The 23,434-nt window shown below is 47.7% G+C and overlaps 1 protein-coding gene across 2 annotated transcripts in view; it reads left to right on the top strand.

The window, feature by feature from the left end:
• Positions 1–23,142, top strand: part of DYM (dymeclin) — a 372,239-nt gene extending 349,097 nt beyond the window's left edge. For both annotated transcript variants that reach the window (XM_073790708.1, XM_019937032.3), the window contains one exon: positions 22,249–23,142. In XM_073790708.1, the coding sequence (XP_073646809.1) occupies positions 22,249–22,398 (150 nt within the window). In that variant the 3' untranslated portion in view covers positions 22,399–23,142. The remainder of the gene's footprint in view (positions 1–22,248) is intronic.
• The last annotated feature ends 292 nt before the right edge of the window (positions 23,143–23,434 follow it).

Below are 23,434 nucleotides of genomic sequence, written 5' to 3'. Positions count from 1 at the left end.
TTTGCAGAGGGCCTCAGGGAGTTCATCTTGGCAGAGGCTGATGGTTTGTGTAAAGGAGAGGAAGCAGATGAACCTAGGAGGTCACTTGGATTGTTCATGCACATCCTAAAATCCATCTAAGTCAGGACTGACAATTAGTACATTGCTTAGTCTAACAATACGTTATATTGGAGAATTGCTTTTTAGTGCTTCTTTTTTTCATTTGCATTCATCTTAACTGTCCAAGTAATTGTTAAGATTACTTGAGCCCAGGGACTATATGACATATTTTTGATCAAATACTTTTATGATACTAAGGAACACCGTGTAACTTAATTTTGAGTTATCTTAAAAGTAGAGCAAAAAGTTCTTACCAGTTTGATAATATACAGGTTAATATTTAAGGATAAAGGGACTTCCCTGGTGGTGCAGTGGTTAAGAATCCACCTGCCAATGCGGGTTCAAGCCCTGGTCCGGGAAGATCCCACATGCTGTGGAGCAACTAAGCCCGTGCGCCACAACTACTGAGCCTGCGCTCTAGAGCCTGCGTGCCACAGCCACTGAAGCCCGCGCGCCTAGAGCCCGTGCTCCGCCACAAGAGAAGCCACCGCAATGAGAAGCCAGCGCACCGCAACGAAGAGTAGCCCCCGCTCGCCGCAACTAGAGAAAGCCCTTGCGCAGCAACGAAGACCCAACGCGGCCAAAAATAAATAAATAATTTTTTAAAAAAAGAAAAAACATTTAGAGATAAAATTGTAAGACTGGCGTCAAAATAACCCAGAGGAGGGAAGTTTGAGGTAGCTGAAGCAAGAATGACCGTAAGTTGACCGTGATGCCCAGGGCACACTGTTCTCTCCACTGCTGTGTATGTGGGCGTCTCTAATAAAATGCTGGGGGAGGGGCTTCGCTGGTGGCGCAGTGGTTGAGAGTCCGCCTGCCGATGCAGGGGACACGGGTTAGTGCCCCAGCCTGGGAAGATCCCACATTGCCGCAGAGCGTCTGGGCCCGTGAGCCATGGCCACTGGGCCTGCGCGTCTGGAGCCTGTGCTCCGCAACGGGAGAGGCCACAACAGTGAGAGGCCCGCGTACCGCAAAAAAAAAAAAAAATGCTGGGGGAGACGCTGGACCCTGGCTGGGACTGAGGAAGCCTTCAGCTTGGCCTCCCAGCTGAGCGTCCTCACGGCAGCACTATGTGGCCGCCATCTGTGCCTCACATTGCATTGCTGCAGCTCTGACCACCGGAACAACCAGGAAAACAGCCAGGAGTCAACCATTTGGTTGGGCTCTTGGTATAGTCACAACAGATGATGCAGACCCATCAGCCAGATGGCAAAGGAGACCATTATTTTTGTATGCACCATTGTGTTAAAATACCGTATTTGTTAAATCATCGGTGGTTATGATTAAAATGTAAATATTAACACAAAGGAAGGAAGGATGCATGGGTGAACAGGTCACCTTACAAGAGGGATTTAATCAGAAGTTTTATCTTAACATCCTTCATCAGAAAGTGTTTTGTATGTTCACTGGGATGGAGAAACGGTGCAAGATGTATCAACAGTGTAAATTACTCGCAATAAAACACAACATTCTCTCTTCCTTAAGAAAGTAAAGCAGTAGTTGAAAAGCCCGGAACTCAGATGTCATCCCTTTCATGCTGAGCATACAATAGTTCTCTTTAGGGGAAATTTATAGTTCCACCTTGTTTTCTTATTTATCCCAAATTTTGATTTTCTTAAGAAAATGAAACATATGTTCTACATTCCTTTCTCTAAGTAAACCCCAAGTATAAAAGTGTTTTATTATTTAAGTGTTCCCTATATCCAAGTTCTAAAATATAGTATGTTGATTATTTAAATTTAGAATTTCCCTTAGAAATATCCTTTAAAATGTTCTGGGGGCTTCCCTGGTGGCGCAGTGGTTGAGAGTCCGCCTGCCGATGCAGGGGACGCGGGTTCATGCCCCGGTCTGGGAGGATCCCACATGCCGCGGAGCAGCTGGGCCCGTGAGCCATGGCTGCTGAGCCTGCACGTCCGGAGCCTGTGCTCCACAACGGGAGAGGCCACAACAGTGAGAGGCCCGCGTACCGCAAAAAAAAAAAAAAAAAAAAATGTTTTGGAATGTTTTCAAGGTAAATTCTAATTTTAGTTAATGTTCATGCTTGCAGTGTATAACACACTGAGTTATCCGTGGTTAGTCCCTGAAAGTAAATTAAGAGATAAGCAATGCATGTTTCTTTATTTTTTAATATTTATTTTATTTATTATTTATTTTTATTTATTTATTTTGGCTGTGCCGGGTCTTAGTTGCAGCATGCAGGATCTTCCTTGCGGCATGCGGGATCTTTAGTTGCAGCATGCGGACTTCTTAGTTGTGGCATGCCGACTTCTTAGTTGCAGCATGCGGACCTCTCTTAGTTGCTGCATGCATGCGGGATCTAGTTCCCCAACCAAGGATCGAACCTGGGCCCCCTGCATTGGGAGTGAGGAGTCTTACCCACCAGACCACCAGGGAAGTCCCAACAATGCATGTTTCTTTATTGAAATATGTAAATTTGGAATAATTAGAGCCTGTGTTATAAAGCATAAGACTCCTTCTCGTAAACCATTGTCATGTTTTGGAAATGACTACAGATCTTCAAATGCTTCACCTACAGATGTTTTACTTGCCTTCTGAGGCATTGCTTTGAAAAATAGATAGATAGACCAAGCAACCAACCAAAATGGAGAAGGGAGGGGTCCCTCTATTCCCAGTTTTCCTTTGTCTGTGTGACCTTTGTCACAGGGCAGGAGTCGGGCTCTTTTATGGCCCTTCTGTGGCATTGCTTCTGTGGACAAGGCAAGGATCGGCCCAGCAGCCCTGCCTGGCCCCTTTTGGGCCCCCAGCCCCGCGTGAGTCACTTCAACATCAGCTCCCTGCCACTGGCAGAGCAGGCCTCATCAGCAGTAATGGTTTACAGATGAGGTAACTAAGTGTCAAAGGGGTGACGTTATTTGTCCAAGTTTGTTAGTGTCAGAGCCAAGTCTAAAATTCAGACATCCTGAATTTTCCCTCCATTATACCTGTCAGAGCCTAGATGGGAGAGAGACATATTAGTCTGAAAGGTTTATGCTTCCTTAACATAGTGTTTATTTCAGTTTCAAATAATTGGTAGGTATGACCACTGCCATGAGGAGCATTAAGTACCAACTGCCTGCCTTTTACAACCTCCAGTCTGCCTGAGCTGGGGAATTAAAAGGGACCGGAGTCCAAATGACCTGCCTGGCCCAGTCTAGGCTTTCAGAGTGTGAATGACAGGGCCGGCCCCCTCAGTTGGTATTTGCATTTGTCCCACCTCTGCCTGTCCCCACTGCACACAGAGCCACTGCCGCGGAGGAAATGGGAACAAGCACAGCTCCCAGCCTCCTTGCCTTGCTCTTTCTGACCACCGTTCTCCCCAGGTCTTTGGCCCTCTGGGTACCTGTCCTGCTGTTTAAGACTTGCAGATAATTTAGCTCTTTTTCCTCAATTTTAGGATTTCCATTCAGCCCAAAACACATTTGAATCTTTTACTCAGGTTGCTTTGCACCTAATGGGGCTTAAATATAGCTGCAGCATCTTTAGCACAGTTCTTCTGACTAATAAACAATTTATGATTTTTCTTTTGTCCTCGGTTGCTATACCTGCCTTTCAGGAACTGCCCTCATTTTCAAGAACTTGAGGGTGAAACTTTGAAATTGGAGGAATTCCAGAAGAGGCTGCATCCTTACAGGGTTTTAAAAAAATAGTGTCATTTAGTGGGGGGCAGAAGTGTGAGGGCCCAGACAAAGGATGAAGTTCCAGCTTCTTGAAAGTGTGGAGGAAGGGGTCTGGGGGCAGCTGAGAAAGCCTTGGGTTAGAATGTTTCATGACAGTCGCTTGTCACTACCTGGTCCCCCTCCCTGTTCTGGGGCCACAAGCCAGTAAAGAAACCAGTCCCTTTTGAATCCTATGCCCGTGTTCCTGAGAGGAACCAGGTGAAGGTGTGTGGCTAGATCAGAGAAAAATGCACACCTAAAAGGATCTGCGTTAACGAGGCTGAGGGCCAGGACTACTGCCTCCATATACAAAGGACATTCCTTTTTATTCTTTTCTTTTTTCTTTCTTTCTTTCTTTTCTTTCTTTCATTTTTGGCTGCGTTTGGTCTTCATTGCTGTGCTCGGACTTTCTCTAGTTATGGTGAGCGAGGGCTACTCTTCGTTGCCATGCCTGGGCTTCTCATTGCAGTGGCTTCTCGTTGTGGAGCACGGGCTCTAGGTGAGCGGGCTTCAGTAATTGTGGCACATGAGCTCAGTAGTTGTGGCTCGCGGGCTCTAGAGCGCAGGCTTAGTAGTTGTGGCGCATGGGCTTAGTTGCTCCACGGCATGTGGGATCTTCCCCAACCAGGGGTCGAACCGATGTCCCCTGTATTGGCAGGCGGATTCTTAACCACTGCGCCACCGGGGAAGCCCCAGGACAGTCCTTTTTATTTTACATTTCCAGTTTGCGAAATACCCCTTTTCAAGACTGTACAGAGGTGAAAGGGTAGATGTGATGCTTTGACCCAGTACATGAGCCGTGTCAGCGGAAAGCCTGGGGCTCCGGGAGCAGCCCTCTTCACAGCGTGTAGAGTCACTCTTTTCTGGGCCTCCTGGTCCTGGTGGTTATTACCACAGCTTTGCCACCTCTGAGCACTTTTTTTTTTTAATCTGCCTGCAGTATTATTGCTTATTCATAAAGTTGTAAAACATTCCCTTTATAAGAAAATTATGGGAAAAAAATTGAAGTCACGTGCATTTATACCAGTGCAGTTAAATTTCCAGCCTGCCCTGAAGCCTGCACAATACTCCATTTTAGATATGGGGGCCAGTTTTTGAACTTCTAACAACACACTAAGACATGAAACTTAAAACCTGTGTTTTTTGGTATAGGAAAGGGTAAAAGCAGGATTCATGAATGGCAAAGAATAGGCTTTTGCAAATGGAAGATTTGATCTGTGTTTCAGCGTCCAAGTGGTAACGTCTTCACGTTCATTCCGTGAGTGTCTTTCCGTGAGTGTCTTCCGTGAGCTTTCCGTGAGTGTCCTCCTCAGTGGCATGTGATCTGAGATCCAGGTCATATTTGATTTGTGATCACATCACCTGTGCCTTGTTTAGTATCCTCTCTCTGTGTTGGTTTTGGAAAGCAGAGAATTTGAAGTATTTTTCTTTTCTGCCATAATATTGACAATAAAAATACCTTCTCTTCAGTGGGCTGTTTAGTTGTTCTGTTTCATTATGGTGCTAGAATTAAGAAGGACCCTGAGCCTGTTGCGTGGCTGTCAGGTCTCTGAATTGTCTTAAAGGTCCTGCCTCTATTTCAGGGAAGTGGGAACAGAGAGTGATAGCTGAAGAAATGGGAATGTGACTGGAACGACTTGGGAAACTCTGACGTCTTCTTCAGCCCCCTCCCTCCCTCCGCATTTCTCATTTGCTGGCTGGGCTGGGAGTCCCTCTCTACCCTCACAGCAGGGCCAGCACCAGCGCAATCACTGGCTGGCAGGGAGTGCGGAGGGGCTGAGGGGGGCGGGGCAGGGGTGCTTGTTACTTAGTAGTCAGCCACTGGCCGCTGGTTCATTCATTCTGTATAAGCCCTCCCAGGGTATTTCTTGGAACCCTAGAGGGAAACATGTCTGTGTCTAGCCTTTTCCATTCTTCAGCTCGTCATAATCTTTGCCTTCCCGTTCTCACTGCAGGGAGACCTTTGTCCAAGTAATGGGATTAAAATTATCGACCCAAAGCCCATGAGCAACTTGCCTGTTTGGCCACTCTGCACTTTGGGGGAGTTGTGCACATGGCCCTGAGCTATTAAGAAGATGGGCCACGAGTAGGATCCTACGTGACCCATTCAGAACTTCAAGCCAAAGAGAATGTTACTACTGTGGATTAGAAAGAGCTCTTGACACTTCGTGTTCTGAATCTGTCTCCCATTAACGTCAGCATCATTGAAGACAGCAGTAACCTAAGAGTCATTAGTTATTTGTGAAATGATTGCATACTAGTGGAACTAGGAAGCTCCTAGCAAAATTTGCACTTACTAGATCGTCTTGAAGCACCATTTTTTTAAATCATCCTTTCCCTTTTTTTCCTCCCTAATTACCTTTACTTTGTTTTCAGGCTCCACACAGATGGTTCCCAGCTTCTGTCTGTGTCTTAGGACCAGCATAACCAGTGGCCCAAAATACTGATTTCTTGTTAGGTCTCCGCCACGTTTTAGTCTTGCCACCTGAAATAAATGGTTGTTACTGTAAGCCTCAGTTTCCCCACATGCCAGTTGAGGGAGCTGTCAAGACGGTGTCTGAGTCCTTCCAACCCCACTGTGCTGGGATGCCTTTGCCATTCTGCAGTCTCCACCCTTCCCGATTCGTGAGAACTTTACTCCCACACATGGCTCCTCCAGAATTGAAATTCTTTTTCTCTCAGGTCCTTCTTTCCCTTCTTCCTTCCTGAATCACAGAATATTTGGGGCCCAAGAATTTACATTTCTAACAAGTGCCTACCCGGGTGATGGTGATGCTACTGGTCTGTGGATCTCATTTCTCTAACGCGAATTTGGGTGGTGAGAAGGAATGGGTGTAGTTTGTTGGGGGAAATGTCACACACACACACAAAACGTATATATCACCGTTATCACTGCCACCTCTACCCCCAGTCATTTGAATAAACTTCACCACTTTTCTTACGTTCTTTACAGCCTGATACCCTGATACCTGAAGGGTCCAGGAAGAATAAAGTACAGTTCAAACTCTGAGCCCAGTCCACCTTAAGAACCTCAGCCCTCACTGCCTACCCCCATGTTCCTTTGCCTACTGTCTGCCCCCCAGCCCCTGAACCCACTCTTCCTTCTTGCCTTGCTTGTCCCTGCCTGAAGTGGCTTCCTTGCCCCTTCTCTACATGCCTGTACAGCCTAGGTCCCCCTGCCTCCATGAAGACTGTCCCAGACGTGACAGATGTATTGATCTCTTCCTGCTGAAAACTGTTCAGTAGTTCACTCTCTATGTCACTCTTCTCGGTATTTAACAATGAGATTGATGTTTAAATGTTTAGTTTGTACATTTACATTTTATCTCCTTACTAGATTTTCAGCCCGTTGAGAGTCTGAACTTTGCATTATACTTGCCATAGCCCACAGTGTTTTCCACATAACAAATTGGTTAACTGATTAAGATGGAGTGAGAAGAGAGGAGGAAGAAGTTTGATGAATGTGGGAGCCTCTGGCCTTTCATGTACTTGTGCATATTTTGAAATTTCTAAATCTTAAAACTTTCAAAATCAAAACTTTTGGAAGTTTAAATCGCAACCACTTTTTTTTAAACTATAAAATAAAATGTATCCTGTATTCCATAGATGAGATATTTTATACAGTTCTTTTAGTTAGTTCTTCTGTGATTATAACATAGCAGGTATAAATTCTAAATTATATACATCTGTGATGGTCCAAGTTAGAGGGGGGAGTATTACACCATTTCAGTTATTTTAGCTTTACAGTTTAATGTATAGGTGCCCCTCCGTTTTCTATTTTGGTCCTAGTTCTCAAATCACATAACTGTAGTGTGCTAGTGTTTCTCTCATTCCACCTCCTGCCCTTCAGTGATGTACCCCACCACCCACTTTGCTCTGTCTTTGCTTCTTCCTGTTCATGTTTTCCCTGAGAAAAATTAGACAAACTGCTTTGATTAGTTCTTTCTGATGCATTCATTGCTTATCTCCTGTCTTGAGGTTTTCAGCCAATTGAGTGTTTCACAATTGATAGCTATTTTACAAATAGAACACAGTGAGGACTTCCCTGGTGGCTCAGCGGTTAAGAATCCGCCTGCCGATGCAGGGGACACAGGTGCGAGCCCTGGTCCGGGAAGATCCCACATGCCACGGAGCAGCTAAGCCCGTGCGCCACAACTACTGGGCCTGCACTCTAGAGCCTGCGAGCCACAACTACTGAGCCCACACATCTAGAGCCCGTGCTCCGCAACAAGAGAAGCCACCGCAATGAGAAGCCCGCACACCGCAACGAAGAGTAGCCCCCTCTCACCGCAACTAGAGAAAGCCCTCATGCAGCAACAAAGACCCAACACAGCCAAAAATAAAAAATATATATAAATATATAAATAAATTTATATTAAAAAGAAAAAAGAACAACACGGTGAGACGATATCTTACAATGTGATGCATGACACCAAATCAAGCTTTTGGGGCTTCCCTGGTGGCGCAGTGGTTGAGAGTCCGCCTGCCGATGCAGGGGACACGGGTTCGTGCCCCGGTCCGGGAAGATCCCACATGCCGCGGAGCGGCTGGGCCCGTGAGCCATGGCCACTGAGCCTGCGCGTCCGGAGCCTGTGCTCCACAACAGGAGAGGCCACAACAGTGAGAGGCCCGCGTACCGCAAAAAAAAAAAAAAAAAAAAACAAATCAAGCTTTTGAGTCATTTAATAATATGTTTACTGGCTTCAAGGGGATAAAAAACACAACTATTTTATCAATGGCATTTTTTTTTTTAATTTTTGGAAAGTGTCAGCTGTTTCCCGAAAAGGAACGAGCCTGAGTCTGAGGGGCGTTTTGGGCTGAGGTAATGAATGTGTTCCCTATCTTAGAACAATTTCTTGAAGAAATCAACTTATACACTAGTCATTTAATATGAATTCCAGTTAACTTGGTGGACTTATGACTGTTAAGGATTTTTGTGGTTTTATTTGTACATTTTTGTACCTTCTTTTCAAAATTGGGAGCCTCTTCTAGTGCTGATATTCTGTGATTCCAGGATCTCTTAGTGTCAAGGCTCAGGAAAGTAATACGAATTTTTCTAGCTTACCTAGACCTGTCTAGTTGAAGCTGGGGGAGCCCATCTTCTAGATTGCTCTGCCTGACATGACATAACCATCCCTGAGTGAAATCTAAGGTGGACTCACTTCGTAACAGCAAATAGGATTATCAGGAATCATCTGGAGCATTCCGCTTCTGTTCCTTTTCCTCTAGATTCCTAATTCCCTTTGTTAGTCCTCATGACTGTAGAGAAGGAAACAAACCTAATTTTGTGCTTTTGATTCATTGATCACACATGTTGGAGTAACCACGGGGCCAGGACTGTTGCATCTGACAGGAAGTCACAGGTCCGGCTCTTCCACTCACGGATCATGCTTGCATCACTGGGAGATACAGCCACAGGAAGCACTGAGACTGAACTTTATGTTGTAAAATGCTTACCTTTAGAATCATGGGATTTAAGTGGGATTTTCTCCAAGGAGATTGACGAAAACGTCATTGGTTTAGCAACCACAAGGCTTTCTTATAACACTGGGAATAGATTGTTCTTTCCATAAGCAGAGGAAAAAATCCTCTTATATAGTAGATGCATGGGACGTTGATTCTCAGAGCCTCATTTCAACTTCTTCCTAAGGAATAATTAAGGCATGACTTTTCTAAGAATGGGTGATGCCCCTTGAAGGCTTGAAAAACTGTCACATTTGCTGATAACGTAAATCCTAAGAATGTTCAAAGGAGATAACTCTTAAGAAATCAAAGACAACTTCCTATCTGTGCATTTGTCTTAGTAGGAATTCTGTTTCCCGGATATCTCTTTGACGTACTGTGGCACAGGCTGTCTTCTTGCCTGATATAATCACCCAAACTCTCCTTCACTCAGAGACACGTCAGTCTGGGCAGGAGCGTGCCAGCAAAGCCTCTCATGTACCCTTGCCCCCATACCCGCCACATGTCGCCCACACGTAACTCCCAGCATGGACATTTCATACATGGCAGAGATCCTTGCTTTGCCAGAATTGGCCTAAACATGATTCAGAATCTTTCTCCAAATCTGCATCTCCCACTCCCACTTAATTCACATATTAATCTGAAAAAAAATTAGTGTAAAGAAATATTGTCACAGACACGGTAGTTAGGACTTATGTGTTACATTTTGAGGCCATATCCTCCCCTTTTTTAAAAAAAACATATTACAGTCTTGACAAGAGTAAAAAGTAAAGGGCTCATTAAAAATGGAACTTGTCTCCGTTTACATATTATACATCAGTTTGTGACTAGTGCATGAGCTCACTTTATGTTCCATAATTAGATATATTGAAATATAAAATATGACCATCACCATCTAGATTAATGTCATCCATTATTCGGGATCTGATTTTCCTAGGTAAGTGACAATATGACGGTGGTAGGATAGTGGTAAGCGAGGAGAACAGGCAGTTTGAGAAGTAAATTAATCCATTAGGTTTGAAGTATTGCCCCCAAATCCCAGTTAAGTCAGTTCATTTGCTTCTCAAAGTGACATGGGCTTAGTTTGGCTCATTTTATCCCAGATAAATTCGGGCAGTTATTCCACTAACTCACCCAGTGCAGGACTCAATTTTCCCAACTCATTTCCCCCCCACCATAACTCTGTGTTTTTCTACAAACAACAGTTTTTACCTCTTTGTTCATTCATTCCTTTATTCACTCACTCAACAAATATCTGTTAAGCCCCTGGCCATATTCTAAGCACTGGTAGATGCATCAGTGGGGAAGAAAAAAAAAATCTCTGCCCTCATGGAGCTTATATTCTACTTAGACTTTTATTTCATAGTAATGCATTTATTTTTCTGACATCTCACTCTCTTGGCCAGGTATCTGAGCCCTGTCCAAAATAATGAGCCCACTGCAGGAAGGGCAAGCAATTCCAATTATCTGTGGCTCCCCCTCTGGGCTCGCTTTCAGCACAAAAAGTTCTGCCAGTAAATTCTCTACTTTTGCCCTTCATCTGCCACCGTGGAATCAAAACGTTCTCCTCTTCCCAGGCTTCTGAATTGGAATTGATTTGCCTTCAAAACAGGGGCTTTGACTCAATACTGCAGCTCAGTCTTCTTGAGGAGTTTACACACTTGGCAACTTCCACTGCCATCTCAGCTCTAATGACTTTTTTTTTTTTAATTTATTTTACTTTTGGCTGCTTTGTTTCTTTCTTGCTGTGCGTGGCTTTCTCTAGTTGCGGTGAGCGGGGGCCACTCTTCGGTGCGGTGCGCGGGCTTCTCATTGCAGTGGCTTCTCTTACTGCGGAGCACAGGCTCTAGGCACACGGGCTTCAGTAGTTGTGGCTCGCAGACTCTAGAGCACAGGCTCAGTAGTTGTGGCTCGCGGGCTCTAGAGCGCAGGCTCAGTAGTTGTGGCTCGCGGGCTCTAGAGCACAGGCTCAGTAGTTGCGGTGCACGGGCTTAGTTGCTCCACGGCATGTGGGATCTTCCCGGACCAGGGCTTGAACCCGTGTCCCCTGCACTGGCAGGTGGATTCTTAACCACTGCGCCACCAGGGAAGCCTGAACTAATGACTTTTAAATTAGACACTTCTAACTGCAGCGTACTTATTCTCTCAACTCTAAGCTCACCGAATGGACACTTGTTGTCCCAGCCTTCAAGGCCCCTCCCTGTCTGCGCACTGTCCTTCCAGCAGCGTCCCCGGCTGCTGGCCTTTGAGCCTGGGCGCTGGTCCCACACGACTCGCCAGGCCCACGGGTGAGCCATCGGCCTCACTGCTCACAGGGGTCTCTCTCCATGCAATGCCAGCTTCCTCTCTGCCCCCCAGTCCCTCCCCCACAGGTCATAACCCATCTGTCAAAGCCTTTCTCAAACTTCCCCTGCGGCGGGAGAACCTGCCCTTACTTCCTTCTCCCTTGGGCCGCCCCAGCAGCCCCCAGAAAAGAGAGAAATTTCAAACTGAAGACGTCCTCCTTTTCATGACCCACCTCAACCTGGACCTGTGAGAGAAGGGTCTAACAGGGACATTTGCTCAGGCTTCAGATTCCAGTGGGCTTCCGATTCTGGCTGATGGCATGATGGTGGACAGCTCATCACAAGTGCGGGTTCAACCTTCTGTTGTATCCTCTGTTTTCCTAAGAGTTTTTTTATTTTTTGCCACCGGTCACAGACATCATTAGTGTCACTTGTAATACTCAGAGGTGGTCGCCTGGCCTGAGCTTTCAGGACAGGTGTCCGCTCACCTTGTAGCTCTCTTCTTGGTGGTAACTTACTTCCCAGGGAGCCCCTGAGGTCCCCGCTGCCCAGCCAGCCATCGTGCTCTTAGATATGCAAAGTATTATAACTGTCTTCTGAGCCACCTCATGGTGGGCTTCTTAACTTTAGCTTTGTACTTGTTCATTTGTAACTTGTAATCAATGGCCCTTTATAATTTTCTGTATTTTGAATTTAATTTTGAAACTGATTTGCATAAAATGGGACTGCTCCACCTTCAGTGTTGCTGTTATTCATAGACCAGTGCTTATCTCCTTTTTGTCAAGTTAAGTAATAATATTTGTCCATTTGCAGCTCATTCCATCACACATAGAAAAGCCTGCAGATCAGGCCTGTTCAGACCATAATTTCGCTGAATTATTATTTTTATTTTATTTATTTTTTTGCTGTGTTGGGTCTTTGTTGCTGCGCGCAGGCTTTTCTCTGGTTGCGGCGAGCGGGGGCTACTCTTCTTGCGGTGTGTGGGCTTCTCATTGCAGTGGCTTCTCGTTGCAGAGCACAGGCTCTAGGCATGCAGACTTCAGTAGTTGTGGCATGCAGGCTCAGTAGTTGTGGCGCACAGGCTTAGTTGCTCCGCGGCATGTGGGATCTTCCCGGAACAGGGATCAAACCCGTGTCCCCTGCATTAGCAGGCAGATTCTTAACCACTGCACCACCAGGGAAGCTCAGTTTAGCTGAACTGATCATATAGATAGATGCTTCTCCTAGAGTTTGCTGTTCAAAGCCACCTACGGTCTTCCAACCCCGGTGTTGGCCAGTCTGCCTGGGAGAGCAGCCTTCCGGGGCAGTGCGCTTCCATGTTGTGTCATGCTCCCACTGTTCTCATTCGTTCTGCTAAATTATACCCCCTGTCAGAGGAGCAGCAGTTATTCCTCTTTCTTTCCTCTATGGCCTCAAGCACAATGCTTCGTGTACAGTTGGCTCTTACCAGTGTTTAGTTTAAGGACCCATCACTGAAGGACCAGCGTTTACACAATGAGAGTAAATGAGGGAAGGAATGGTAGGGAAACTGGCTCATCCCAAATTCACCTGTGAATAAAATAATTGCATGTAAATGCCTACCTGGATATCTTATGACAAAAGCTTGAAACAGGGTACTTTACATCTGCATGGAACCTGCCCACCACAGCCCACGTGTGTGCTGCCAGCAGTAGCTCGCCTCGTCCATCCTGCCCCACGCCCTCTCCCAGCAGTGCTGGCCTGCCTCGCTACTGACCGTCACCCATCACTGGTCTGTTCAGAGGCTTGAAACAGTCTTTGAAAGAATTTTTTGTCATGTGCTACATAGCTATTTGATTTTAAATTGCACTAAACTTTCTGGAAACATGCCAGGGGCTTGCTAGAGTTTCTGATGCTATCTGTATAATGGTGGAAGGGGGAAAACTCCATTGAACTTTTGTGGTAATAAAATTATTGCAGTTGAGCCCTACATCTGTTCACTGAACTTCCTGTGGGTTTTCACCAGCTCACATGACTGAAGCAGAGACAGTCTTTAAAGCTTTTGGTCTGCTTATTATACCCGAGCCTCAACCACCAAATCAGACCTTCGCTTCGTCTCTGGGCTGGGCGTCCGGATGTCCCACTGCGGTGGGTTGATTCACTGGAGCTGATAAAAACATTCCGGCCAAACTTGAGAGTCTAGCATTACCTCTGGCTCCAAAAGTCAAAACAACAAGATTGCTGTAAGTAGCTTTGGATTGAGACCAAGCTCCAAGCTTGAGAGCTGGTTTTTCCCTCCTTGTTGAGCTGAGTCACAAGACAACTGTCTCAGAAAGAGAGGGGCGAAAGCCTGGGCCTGTGGTGACCAGCACCCCGCCCTCTGCTAGCCCCTTCCAGATGAATGCTTGCCGTAACTGTCAAATCAAAGCCCCCGTCCCCCCAGACCTCCCTCCTCCGCTCTCCCAGAGCCTTAATGGGTCCTCAAGCACATGCACCCAGCAGTCACTGGCTGGAGCCCACAGGGCCCTGAGAAGGGGAGAGGGGAGATGAGGTAGAGGTGGGGGAAGGCCCAGGTGGCCGGAGCCCTGCTGGCCGGGTCAGGAGTGAAGACGCTCTCAAGTGAGGAAGCTGGGCTTCCCCCAGCCATCACAGGATGGCATTAGCGTTCTCCACAGGCTTGAAAAGAACATCAAGGAACGAGTGATTTTTTTCTAGGTTGTTGATCTGGCATTCAGACTATTCAGACTATTCAGACATTTCTTGGGCTGAATTCTGACAAAATGTGTCCCCAGTGTCATTAGTGCTAAATAAAACCTTTTGCCTTTCTTTTCCTTAGCTCTCAGACTTCTAAGAGGATTAAAGGAGCACTTTTTTTCTTTTTCTTTTTTTTTTGACCGCACGGCTTGTGGGATCTTAGTTCCCTGACCAGGGATAGAACCCAGGCCGCGGCAGTGAAAGCGCTGGGTCCTAACCACTGGAGCGCCAGGGAAGTCCCGAGGAGCACATGTTTTTAAGAAAGTCTGTTTCACTCTCAGCCCATGTGGGCTCTCTGTCTGGCTAGATAGACGGGGAGACTTGGGGGGTGTCAAACTTGGTGCAGCTTGGACACAGCTAGTTACACCGAGGCTGCATTCCCATTCAGTCAGGTCAACTGAACAGTGTTTTCCAAACTCTTTTGCGATTTATGCCTATTATTCACCCTTTTAAATTGTTCCCAGCACACTGTCTTAAAAACAACTCATTGCAGGAAAAAGGAATCTTTTTCCCTTGTGCTTTGTTATGTTCACTTTGTTGTAGCCCGTCCTAGAGAACATGCTCTGTTTTTCTTGCTAATTATGCTTTATCCCCCTTTATGAACCTTTTAAGTGCCGGTGAAAAGTTTCAAGCAGGTAACTCAAGAAATAATATCAGAAACTAACATACCATTGTAAAGCAATTATACTCCAATAAAAATGTTAAAAAAAATTGTATAAAGAATAAAAAAAATAGAGTTACAGGGAAGTTGCAAAAAATATATATATATATATCTCACAGCTCACTTGTAGCCTTGAGGCGAGAGGAACTGGTGCTGGAGTTCAAGGGGCGTGCGAGCGTGCTGTCTGCAGTGTTCGGGTTTTGCTCGTAATAGAAGAGTGTCCCTGCTGCTCTGTTTGTGCTTGCTCTTTGGGTTCCCGCATGTCCAGTGGTGCGCGCTCCATGGAAGGGGCCGGGCCTTCATTCTCTAGCACAGACGGGGCCACGCCTGGGACCTCAGCCCACTTAGCCACGAGCTCTCAGGCCACAGCAGCTCAACCATGGTCTCCCGTTTGTCTTGATTTTAAGCAATTGGGAGTCTCAGTCTTTAAAACCAACTGCTGTCAACCCACAGGACAGCTCAGGAACCTTCAGATATTGACCTTCTCCACTGAGACTGCCCCCAGGTGAAGCCTGGCTAAGTGCAAACCAGCAAGTGCCTGACTTGGGGGTTCCCGCTGAACCCAACTCATTCAGCCCTTTCTCCAGGTGGGCCCAGCAGAGCCCGGGAGGCATGCAGAGAATGCCAGTGTGTAGACCTTACTGGGGTCATCTCGTAAAACCACATCCAACGGAATCAGAAGGAGCTTAAAGGTCCTTCATTTTACACAAGGTGAGACACCTGAGTCCTGGAGAAATGCTGTGACTGGCCCCAAACTCTTCAGCCTGCCAGTAGCTGAGCCAAGACAGAGCCAAGGCCTCCTGACCCCCAGCCTGGGGTCACCTGGACTCCAGAGCCGGAGATCAGTTCCATCCCTTCCCCGTGAGGACACTCAGGCACAAAAGGCTAGCAACTTGGTGGCCGGGGGACATGGAAGAAGTGTTTGAGGCACATTATCATTATTGGAAAGACATGGAAACCTCCCGTCCATGCAGGATATAGACATTTTCAAGAAGCACGCAGCTGAGCACCTGTTGACTCTGGAGAGGCCGCAGAGGAGAGGTGTAGTTTCATTCAGCCTCTGGCTCTACCGCTTCCTAGCTCTGTCCTCTTTGGCGTGTTATCCTTTTGAACCTTGGTTTTCTTAGTCATTCAGTAGAGTTAATATGTGTCACAGGATTATGTGCAGATTTGAAGTCATGCGCTTGTTCATTGAACTCATCATTCAACAAGCATCTCCTAAGTGTCAGTAGTATGCCAGATGCTCGCAAGGTCCCTGCCCTCCTGGGGTTTACTCAGATGGTACCTGAGTAAACAAACACATGCACAAGCTAATCCCCAATTGCCATGAAGGAGATACGCCGATGAGCTGAGAGGTGCCGCTTTTGCTACCCGGGTGGTCGTGGGCGAAGTGAAAAGCACCGGCACGTGGGCACTGTCAGCGCGTCACTTCCCCTGAGCAGGGTGGGCCCTATGAGCCAGCAGAAGGCCCGGCCTCGGCGTCCTCGCTCCTGGTCACCTCAACCGCTTCAGCCAGGGCCCCTCGGGGTTAGATGCCACACCCCTGTCGGAGGTTGTTGAACATGCCACATAATCAGCCAGGGAGACGGTGAGCCTGGTGTCAAATACGGCTTAGAGGTGACCCTTCTCTTCTCATCACACGGCCGCACGCTCCCCGCAGTTGAGTTGAGTTAAACAGCTACGTCACAGGATTGTGGGCAGACGTGAAGCCACGCGTTCGTTCACTTAACTCACCGTTCACCAAGTGAGGACTCTGAGACGGACAGAAGGCAGTTCTTCAGAACCTAGCTTCTTGCAGTGACAGAACTTTGTTCTTTAAAAATGTTAATGGAGGGCTTCCCTGGTGGCGCAGTGGTTGGTAGTCCGCCTGCCGATGCAGGGGACACGGGTTCGTGCCCCGGTCCGGGAGGATCCCACATGCCGCGGAGCGGCTGGGCCCATGAGCCATGGCCGCTGAGCCTGCGCGTCTGGAGCCTGTGCTCCGCAAAAAAAAAAAAGTTAATGCAGATGAGTCTGTCGCTTTTAAGCCATTTGTCAGCACTTGTTCCTGGGTTTTCACGTGGGGAGGCCCAGGTTCTTTATGTTTCTTTTTTTAATAAATTATTTTATTATTTTATTTTATTTATTTATGGGTTTTGGTTGTGTTGGGTCTTCGTTGCTGTGTGCGGGCTTTTCTCTGGTTGAGGCGAGCGGGGGGCTACTCTTCGTTGCGGTGTGTGGGCTTCTCATTGCGGTAGCTTCTCTTGTTGCGGAGCACGGGCCCTAGGCGTGTGGGCTTCAGTAGTTATGGCTCGCGGGCTCTAGAGCACAGGCTCAGTAGTTGTGGTGTGTGGGCTTAGCTGCTCCGCGGCATGTGGAATATTCCTGGACCAGGGCTCAAACCTGTGTCCCTTGCATTGGCAGGCGGATTCTTAACCACTGTGCCACCAGGGAAATCCTATGTTTCTGTTATTAATAACAGAGTCAGGAAACAGGGTTGCCAAGTGAGAAGTGTCCAGTTGGGTAGAATAAGAGACACGGGCTTAGGACCAGGCCAGGGGGTATTTCTAGTCTTTAGATTTGATCACTGAAAGTTCTAAAATAAGAGCATACCTTACATTTGCATATCACTTCAATGTCAGTCATAATAGCCAACATTTATTGAGTGCTTCGTCAAAAGTGTGTGAGGCGCTTTTCCATGGCTCATCTCATTTCTGTGAAATAGAACGGTTAAATTCAAAGTCTCAGAGTAGAGGAAACTCCACCTTTTAAGAGCCTGAGTCTGAGTGAGGGTACAAGACTTGTCCCAAGTCACCTGGCTAATACGGACTGGACTTCCTTTCAGCTCTTAAATGCTGAGATTGTATGCATGTCATTCACAGCTATGTTTTTAGTACTGTGCTTGCTACACAGTAGGCCCTCAGTAAGTATTTGCTGAACGAATGAATGAATGAATGAGGAAAGGTGGGGCTAGGACTCGGATCATATGCCTGCTTTTCAGGTACTTTTTCTAGTTACTTCGAAGATTAAATGAGTAACTATATGTCAAGTGTTTGAACATTCCTGCTATGTAATACGTAATCAGTTATGGTAGCTATAAACGTTACCCATAATCTCAGAATTAATTAAGTTTTTATGGAGAACTTCCATAGAAATAATCATTGATCAGCTTGAAAAACTTCATAATGAAATACATTGCTGTTGTCAGGTAAAGTTGATGCTTTTTTGTAGTATTTTTTATGTACTATTTTATATTAGATATGGATATTCTTGCCACTCTGGATATCACCCTACATTGAGATTTTGTTTACGACACTTACTCCAGAGTAAGATGGATTATTGTTTTGACTTAAACTCGAGCCAAGACTAAAAAGGAGGCATTGTCAGCTCCGTTTTTACCAGGTGGTGGGAAGGGTAACCACGGGGGTTCCAGGTACTTCTCCTGGTGGCCTTTTCCTAGATCTGCCTATGTGTGATCTAAAGGCAGTCTTTGATTCATTACTCTTCCTAACTGGAAAGTCATCAGAATTTCCCCAAACCCATGAGGACGGGTAGACTGAGTGCCAGCACATGAACATAGTGCCACCCCACTGAGCAGGTTTTGCCTAAGTTTCTTTAATTCAGTTGGAGGGAATTCTTAGGAAAGCAGCTTGCTCGTTTTACTTCCCATCCCACCCTCCCTGGAGGTGCAGAGAGCAGTCTCGGGTAAGTTGCCTCACACCCTTTCCTAAGGCCTGTCTTCCTAGGAACACCCCTAAATACGTCACTCGCTGGAGAAAAGGTTTCACATCTTTTAGTCATTTTTATCACTATGAGCAAGAAGCCTTATTGGTGACGTTACCACTTAGAAATGTAGGAGGTTATTATTCCAGCTGAAAGAGGCAATGCAGGGGGCTCTGGCCTTTTCAAACCACCACCTCTGCTCCCCCAGCCCCTCACTTCTCTCCAAGACAGCATGAGAAGTTTTCTAAAGTTGAGGCCATTCCAAGAACTAGGACTTGCGTCCTCATTATCAGGGGGTAAAGTTCTTTTCTTCTTCACACACAGTCCCCCATACTTTCTTGATTCTTGACATCATTGTGGGTTCGGTCATTTCTGTCAGGACCAGTAGTGTGTGTGCTGCATTCTGTCCATACGGTGAAAGGGCACAGGACTAACCCCGAAGGGCCCCATGGAGCCTTGGAGAATTGGATTTTAGGACAAAGCACTAGGGTGGCTATGACCGTGGTATCTTTTCAAACTGACCTTCCCACCCATTCAGACCCAGGCTTCAATCTTGACTCCAGCCCACAGGCTGTGTGACCTAGCTGCTCCAGGCCCTGCTTCACCTTCCATTGGTGGGGTTGGCCACGTGGGCCTCAGCAGGACAGCGTGGTGACTGACCGCGACACGAGTGGGGAGCCTCCAGACCGACCTGGTGCCCAGGGAGTGCTCGGTTGGTGGCGGCTGCTTGCCGTACCCTACCGCTGCAAAGGCAGACTTTTCATGGAAAAGAAGATCATTGTGTGGCTACCTATAAGACACCTGATTCCATGACAGAGGCCTATTGCCACCTCCAGGAACCCTGTCCCCACACCTGAGAACCCCATGCCAGGCCGGAAGCAGCACAGAACATGTGAGGAGGCTCATCAAGGATGCCCCAGGCCCCCAGAGACCACCCAGCTGCTGAGCGGCTATGGTGCACCCAGAGAATGGGGGAGATTCGGCCCAGGGTGGGAGGGATTCAAGGAGACTTACTGAGTGGATGACAAGGGAATGGAAAGCTGGGGGACCTAGCTGAATTCCAGTCAGATCAGCACGTGCTGGAAGTAGTGTCATATCCCTGAGCTGATCACACCTTGTCAGCCAGACTGACCCCGCGAGCGCAGTGGGAGAAGTTGTCCTCTGCACTGTAAACATTATGGCCCTCAGCACACACGGAGACGTCCAGCCTTACACTGATGATAATAAAGAACTGATTTGAAACACTGGTGGTCTGAAAAGGCTTAGGTTTGCATTAAACATGAGTAGTTTTGCAAAGTATGGGGTAAAAAGTGTATGAGGGAGGATATAGGGGTAGGTATTGCTGGAGTCTGGGCCACTTATAAAACCCATTTGTGTATATTCTATATTTACTGATACCCTGGGAGCTGTGGAATAGAATTGGTTTTCGTTAAAGCCATAACAGATGGGGGCTGTGCCGTCTGTGGTATGCTGAAGTAACATCCATGACCAGAGGACCCTCCTTTGCACGAATTCCTATACAGTTCTTTAAGATTTAGCTCAAAACTCACCTTGCCACAAAGCATTTCCTGCTTAACGCCACCCCTCTGGCATCATTCTGGAACTCTGAGGATCCAGCACTTAGATGTTTAGTCTTAATCATTGCAAATGTCTTAAAAATCTCTAACTCTGGGGCTTCCCTGGTGGCGCAGTGGTTGAGAGTCCACCTGCCGATGCAGAGGACGTGGGTTCGTGCCCCGGTCCGGGAAGATCCCACATGCCGTGGAGCGGCTGGGCCCGTGAGCCATGGCCACTGAGCCTGCGCGTCCGGAGCCTGTGCTCCGCAACGGGAGAGGCCACAACAGTGAGAGGCCCGCGTACTACCAAAAAAAAAAAAAAAAAAAACTCTAACTCTGGGTGTGTGTGTGGCTCCCCTACTCCCTCCACCCCCTTTTCTCTTTAAAATCTTTTAAATCCACCCAACTAGGGTCATTTTAGTTCAGACCCATTTGCCCTTCACCTGGACCAGGCCCTGTCCCAGCCGGATGCCCTCCATTTCTCCACTCTGTGATCGGAGTGGTCCCTGCACAGAGCCACTCTCATCTGGTCCCCTTCTGAGACCCTTCAAAGGCTTCTGGGCCCTTCTTGTGGAGGCCAGGATTCTTCACGTGGCGGCGTCCTCCCCTCCGGGCCCTGCTCGCCAGGGCTTACTCTCCCTCCGCCCCTCCTCTTCCCTCCAGCGTCAAGCACCTCATGCCTTCCCTCCGTGCTGCTCCCTCAGAAAGAACACGCTTCCCTCTTCATCTGGCTGCCCCTCCCCACCTCCCTCAGGCCTCGAGCCCCTAGTCCCTCCCTTCTTCCTACTCTGTTATCATTGTTTTGTTGCTGCTGCTGCTTCTGTTTGTCCCTCTGCTCCACGAGAAGGCACCTTCTGTGAGGACAGGGACTGTGTATCTCCAGGCCCTGGTGCACACGTGGCCTGGTGCAGAGAAGCAGACATTCAACCAGTATGATAATCAATGAATAACTCACATAAGAGGGATTGAACAAGATAATATACCTAAAGTGTTTATCATTGTGCCTGGGACATGTTGGTCCTTATATGGGTGATTGACTCATTGATTCATTCATCAAATGGTTTATTAAGTGTCTGGCCACCCTTTAAGGGGACACAGCGGCAAACAAAACGGGCATAGAAATCTCTGCCCTCGTGGGCCACACGTTCTGTGTGTGTGTTTCCCCTCTTGTCCCTTTCAGCCCCCTCCCACGACCTTCCGCCATACCCCTCGTCTTAGGACACTGTTGCCCTCTTCTCCCCGCCCCACCTGGGACACAGGTCACCAAACTGCAGCCACTCCTGTCAGAATCACCTTCTCCTGGGAGGCAGCCCGGGGGCTTTTAGTAGATGCCAGCGGCCCCTCAGGCTGCTGAAGGAGGAATTAACTTCCTCTGCCCTGGCTGGAATAAATAGGTCAGGAGTAAAATTAGAAAATCAAAAGCCCGAATCCTGGTGAAATGCTGCAGTGGAAGTGCTACTTACAGGACCTCAAAACTGCACGTGTTCTCACTTACCAGCCGGGACTGCAGAGAGCGGCCCGGTCGCCTGGAAGCCTTTGTAGAGCCAGGAATCACCTCCACTGCACCCGCCGCAAAGCCGGAGCATCCCCACCGCCCCCTCCGCCAGGAGGAGGAAGAGGGGGCTTGAGCTGTGCAGAGCCACTGCTGCCCCCAGCCCTGACCGAGGCCCACCATGGGCGCTGCCTGCCCGCACAGTCAAGTCTGAGGAGCTGTGAAGGGAAGTCTTCACCTCCACAGTGACGCAGCCCTGAGAGGGAAGCGTCTCAAGGAGGCCCAGCCATCAGTATCCCAGTGGTGCGGTAGATAGTCTTTGTTGAACGCTGTCTGTACCTGGGCGGGGCCTGTTTCCCTCCCTGAGGTTTCTCACCCCACCTCGTCCCGTCCAGGTCCCTGCTCCTCTCAGCACACTGACGTCCCTGACCAGGGCCGGTGGGGTTGTGCCCTTCCTACAGGTGATTCACGTGTCCTCCAGAGTCATCTGGAAGCTGGATCTGTGGCCCCGACCAGTCAGGGAAGGTGGGCTCCCTGCACCCTGCACACACGCCGCGTATAAACTGCTGCTGCTTTCCAATGGGGCTGTGAGATTGATTACATCATCCTGTTTTCGTTGCAGAAATTTCCAGAACTGAAATTCAAATATGTGGAAGAGGAGCAGCCCGAGGAGTTTTTTATCCCCTATGTCTGGTCCCTGGTGTACAACTCAGCGGTAGGCCTGTACTGGAACCCTCAGGACATCCAGCTGTTCACGATGGATTCCGACTGAGGACGGGACGCCGTCTCCCAGCCTGACCCCCTCCAGCCAAGCAGCCCTTCTAGTTATTTTCTTTCTGGGGAGCAGAGGTAGACAGATGCCCTGGTGCGTCTTCTATTAAAGAGGGTCACACAGTCGTGTTTTCCTTGCACACTTGGGTTTGGAGAATTGGTGCCAGTTGGCAGTAGGTCACTCAGTTTAGATTATAGTGCAAAAAGAGAGGGGAGTTACACAACAATAATAAATGTAAAAACCTGCTATTTCACATGCAATTTTATTTCTAAACCAAAAATCTAGAGCTTTTCCAGGAACCTGATGCCTTAGGCGTATAACACTGTACCAGTACCTACTTCTTTTTCTTTTCTTTTCTTTTCTTTTTTTCTTTTCCCCCGCTGCATGTTCAGGATTTTTGTTTTGGTCATGTGTGTGTGTGTGTTTCAACATTGAGAAATACCAACCTGAAAAGATGACAAGACAGGAATTAATAAGGAAATGAAGCCGTGTATGCATGCAGTTGCCTTTCAGAAGGCCCATGATATAAGCCTGGGCGGTTGGATATAAGCCTTTAGATCCTGGAATCTTTCCCTCAAAGAAAGAAGTGGCTCCTTCTCATGAAGCCCGGGTTAGCTTTTTTGTGGATTTGGCCTCTGAGCTGTAGCTGAATGAAGTTGGAGTCTAGACTAATAGGAGAAAAAGGAGACCGATTTGATTAATACAGTATTCCACATGAGAGTAAACACATGTTTTTCTCTCCGCTTCTGACTTTGTTTAAACTCTTTGGGGCCTGTGTGATCGCAGTTGTCTCCCTGAGCTTCTCTGAGGGAAACAGCCACTGGGGTCGCCCTGAGCAGAGCAGTGGGCACTGAGGACAGAGGGGACCTGCCTTTCGAGTCACGCTCTAGGTCCATGGCCACCCCTTCACGGCCTAGTTTCACTCTCAAAGACACAGAAGTATTTGCTTTTCTGCATAGGAAGCACATAATCCCAGATGAGACCGACCGAGCACCCGTTTCAGCCTGCCGTTGCCTAATCTGTATCGGAGGCAGCT

Source organism: Tursiops truncatus, chromosome 13, assembly GCF_011762595.2.
Source record: "Tursiops truncatus isolate mTurTru1 chromosome 13, mTurTru1.mat.Y, whole genome shotgun sequence".
NCBI lineage: Eukaryota > Metazoa > Chordata > Mammalia > Artiodactyla > Delphinidae > Tursiops > Tursiops truncatus.
Note: the sequence above shows the minus strand (reverse complement) of the source record. Positions and strands in the feature narration are given on the sequence as shown.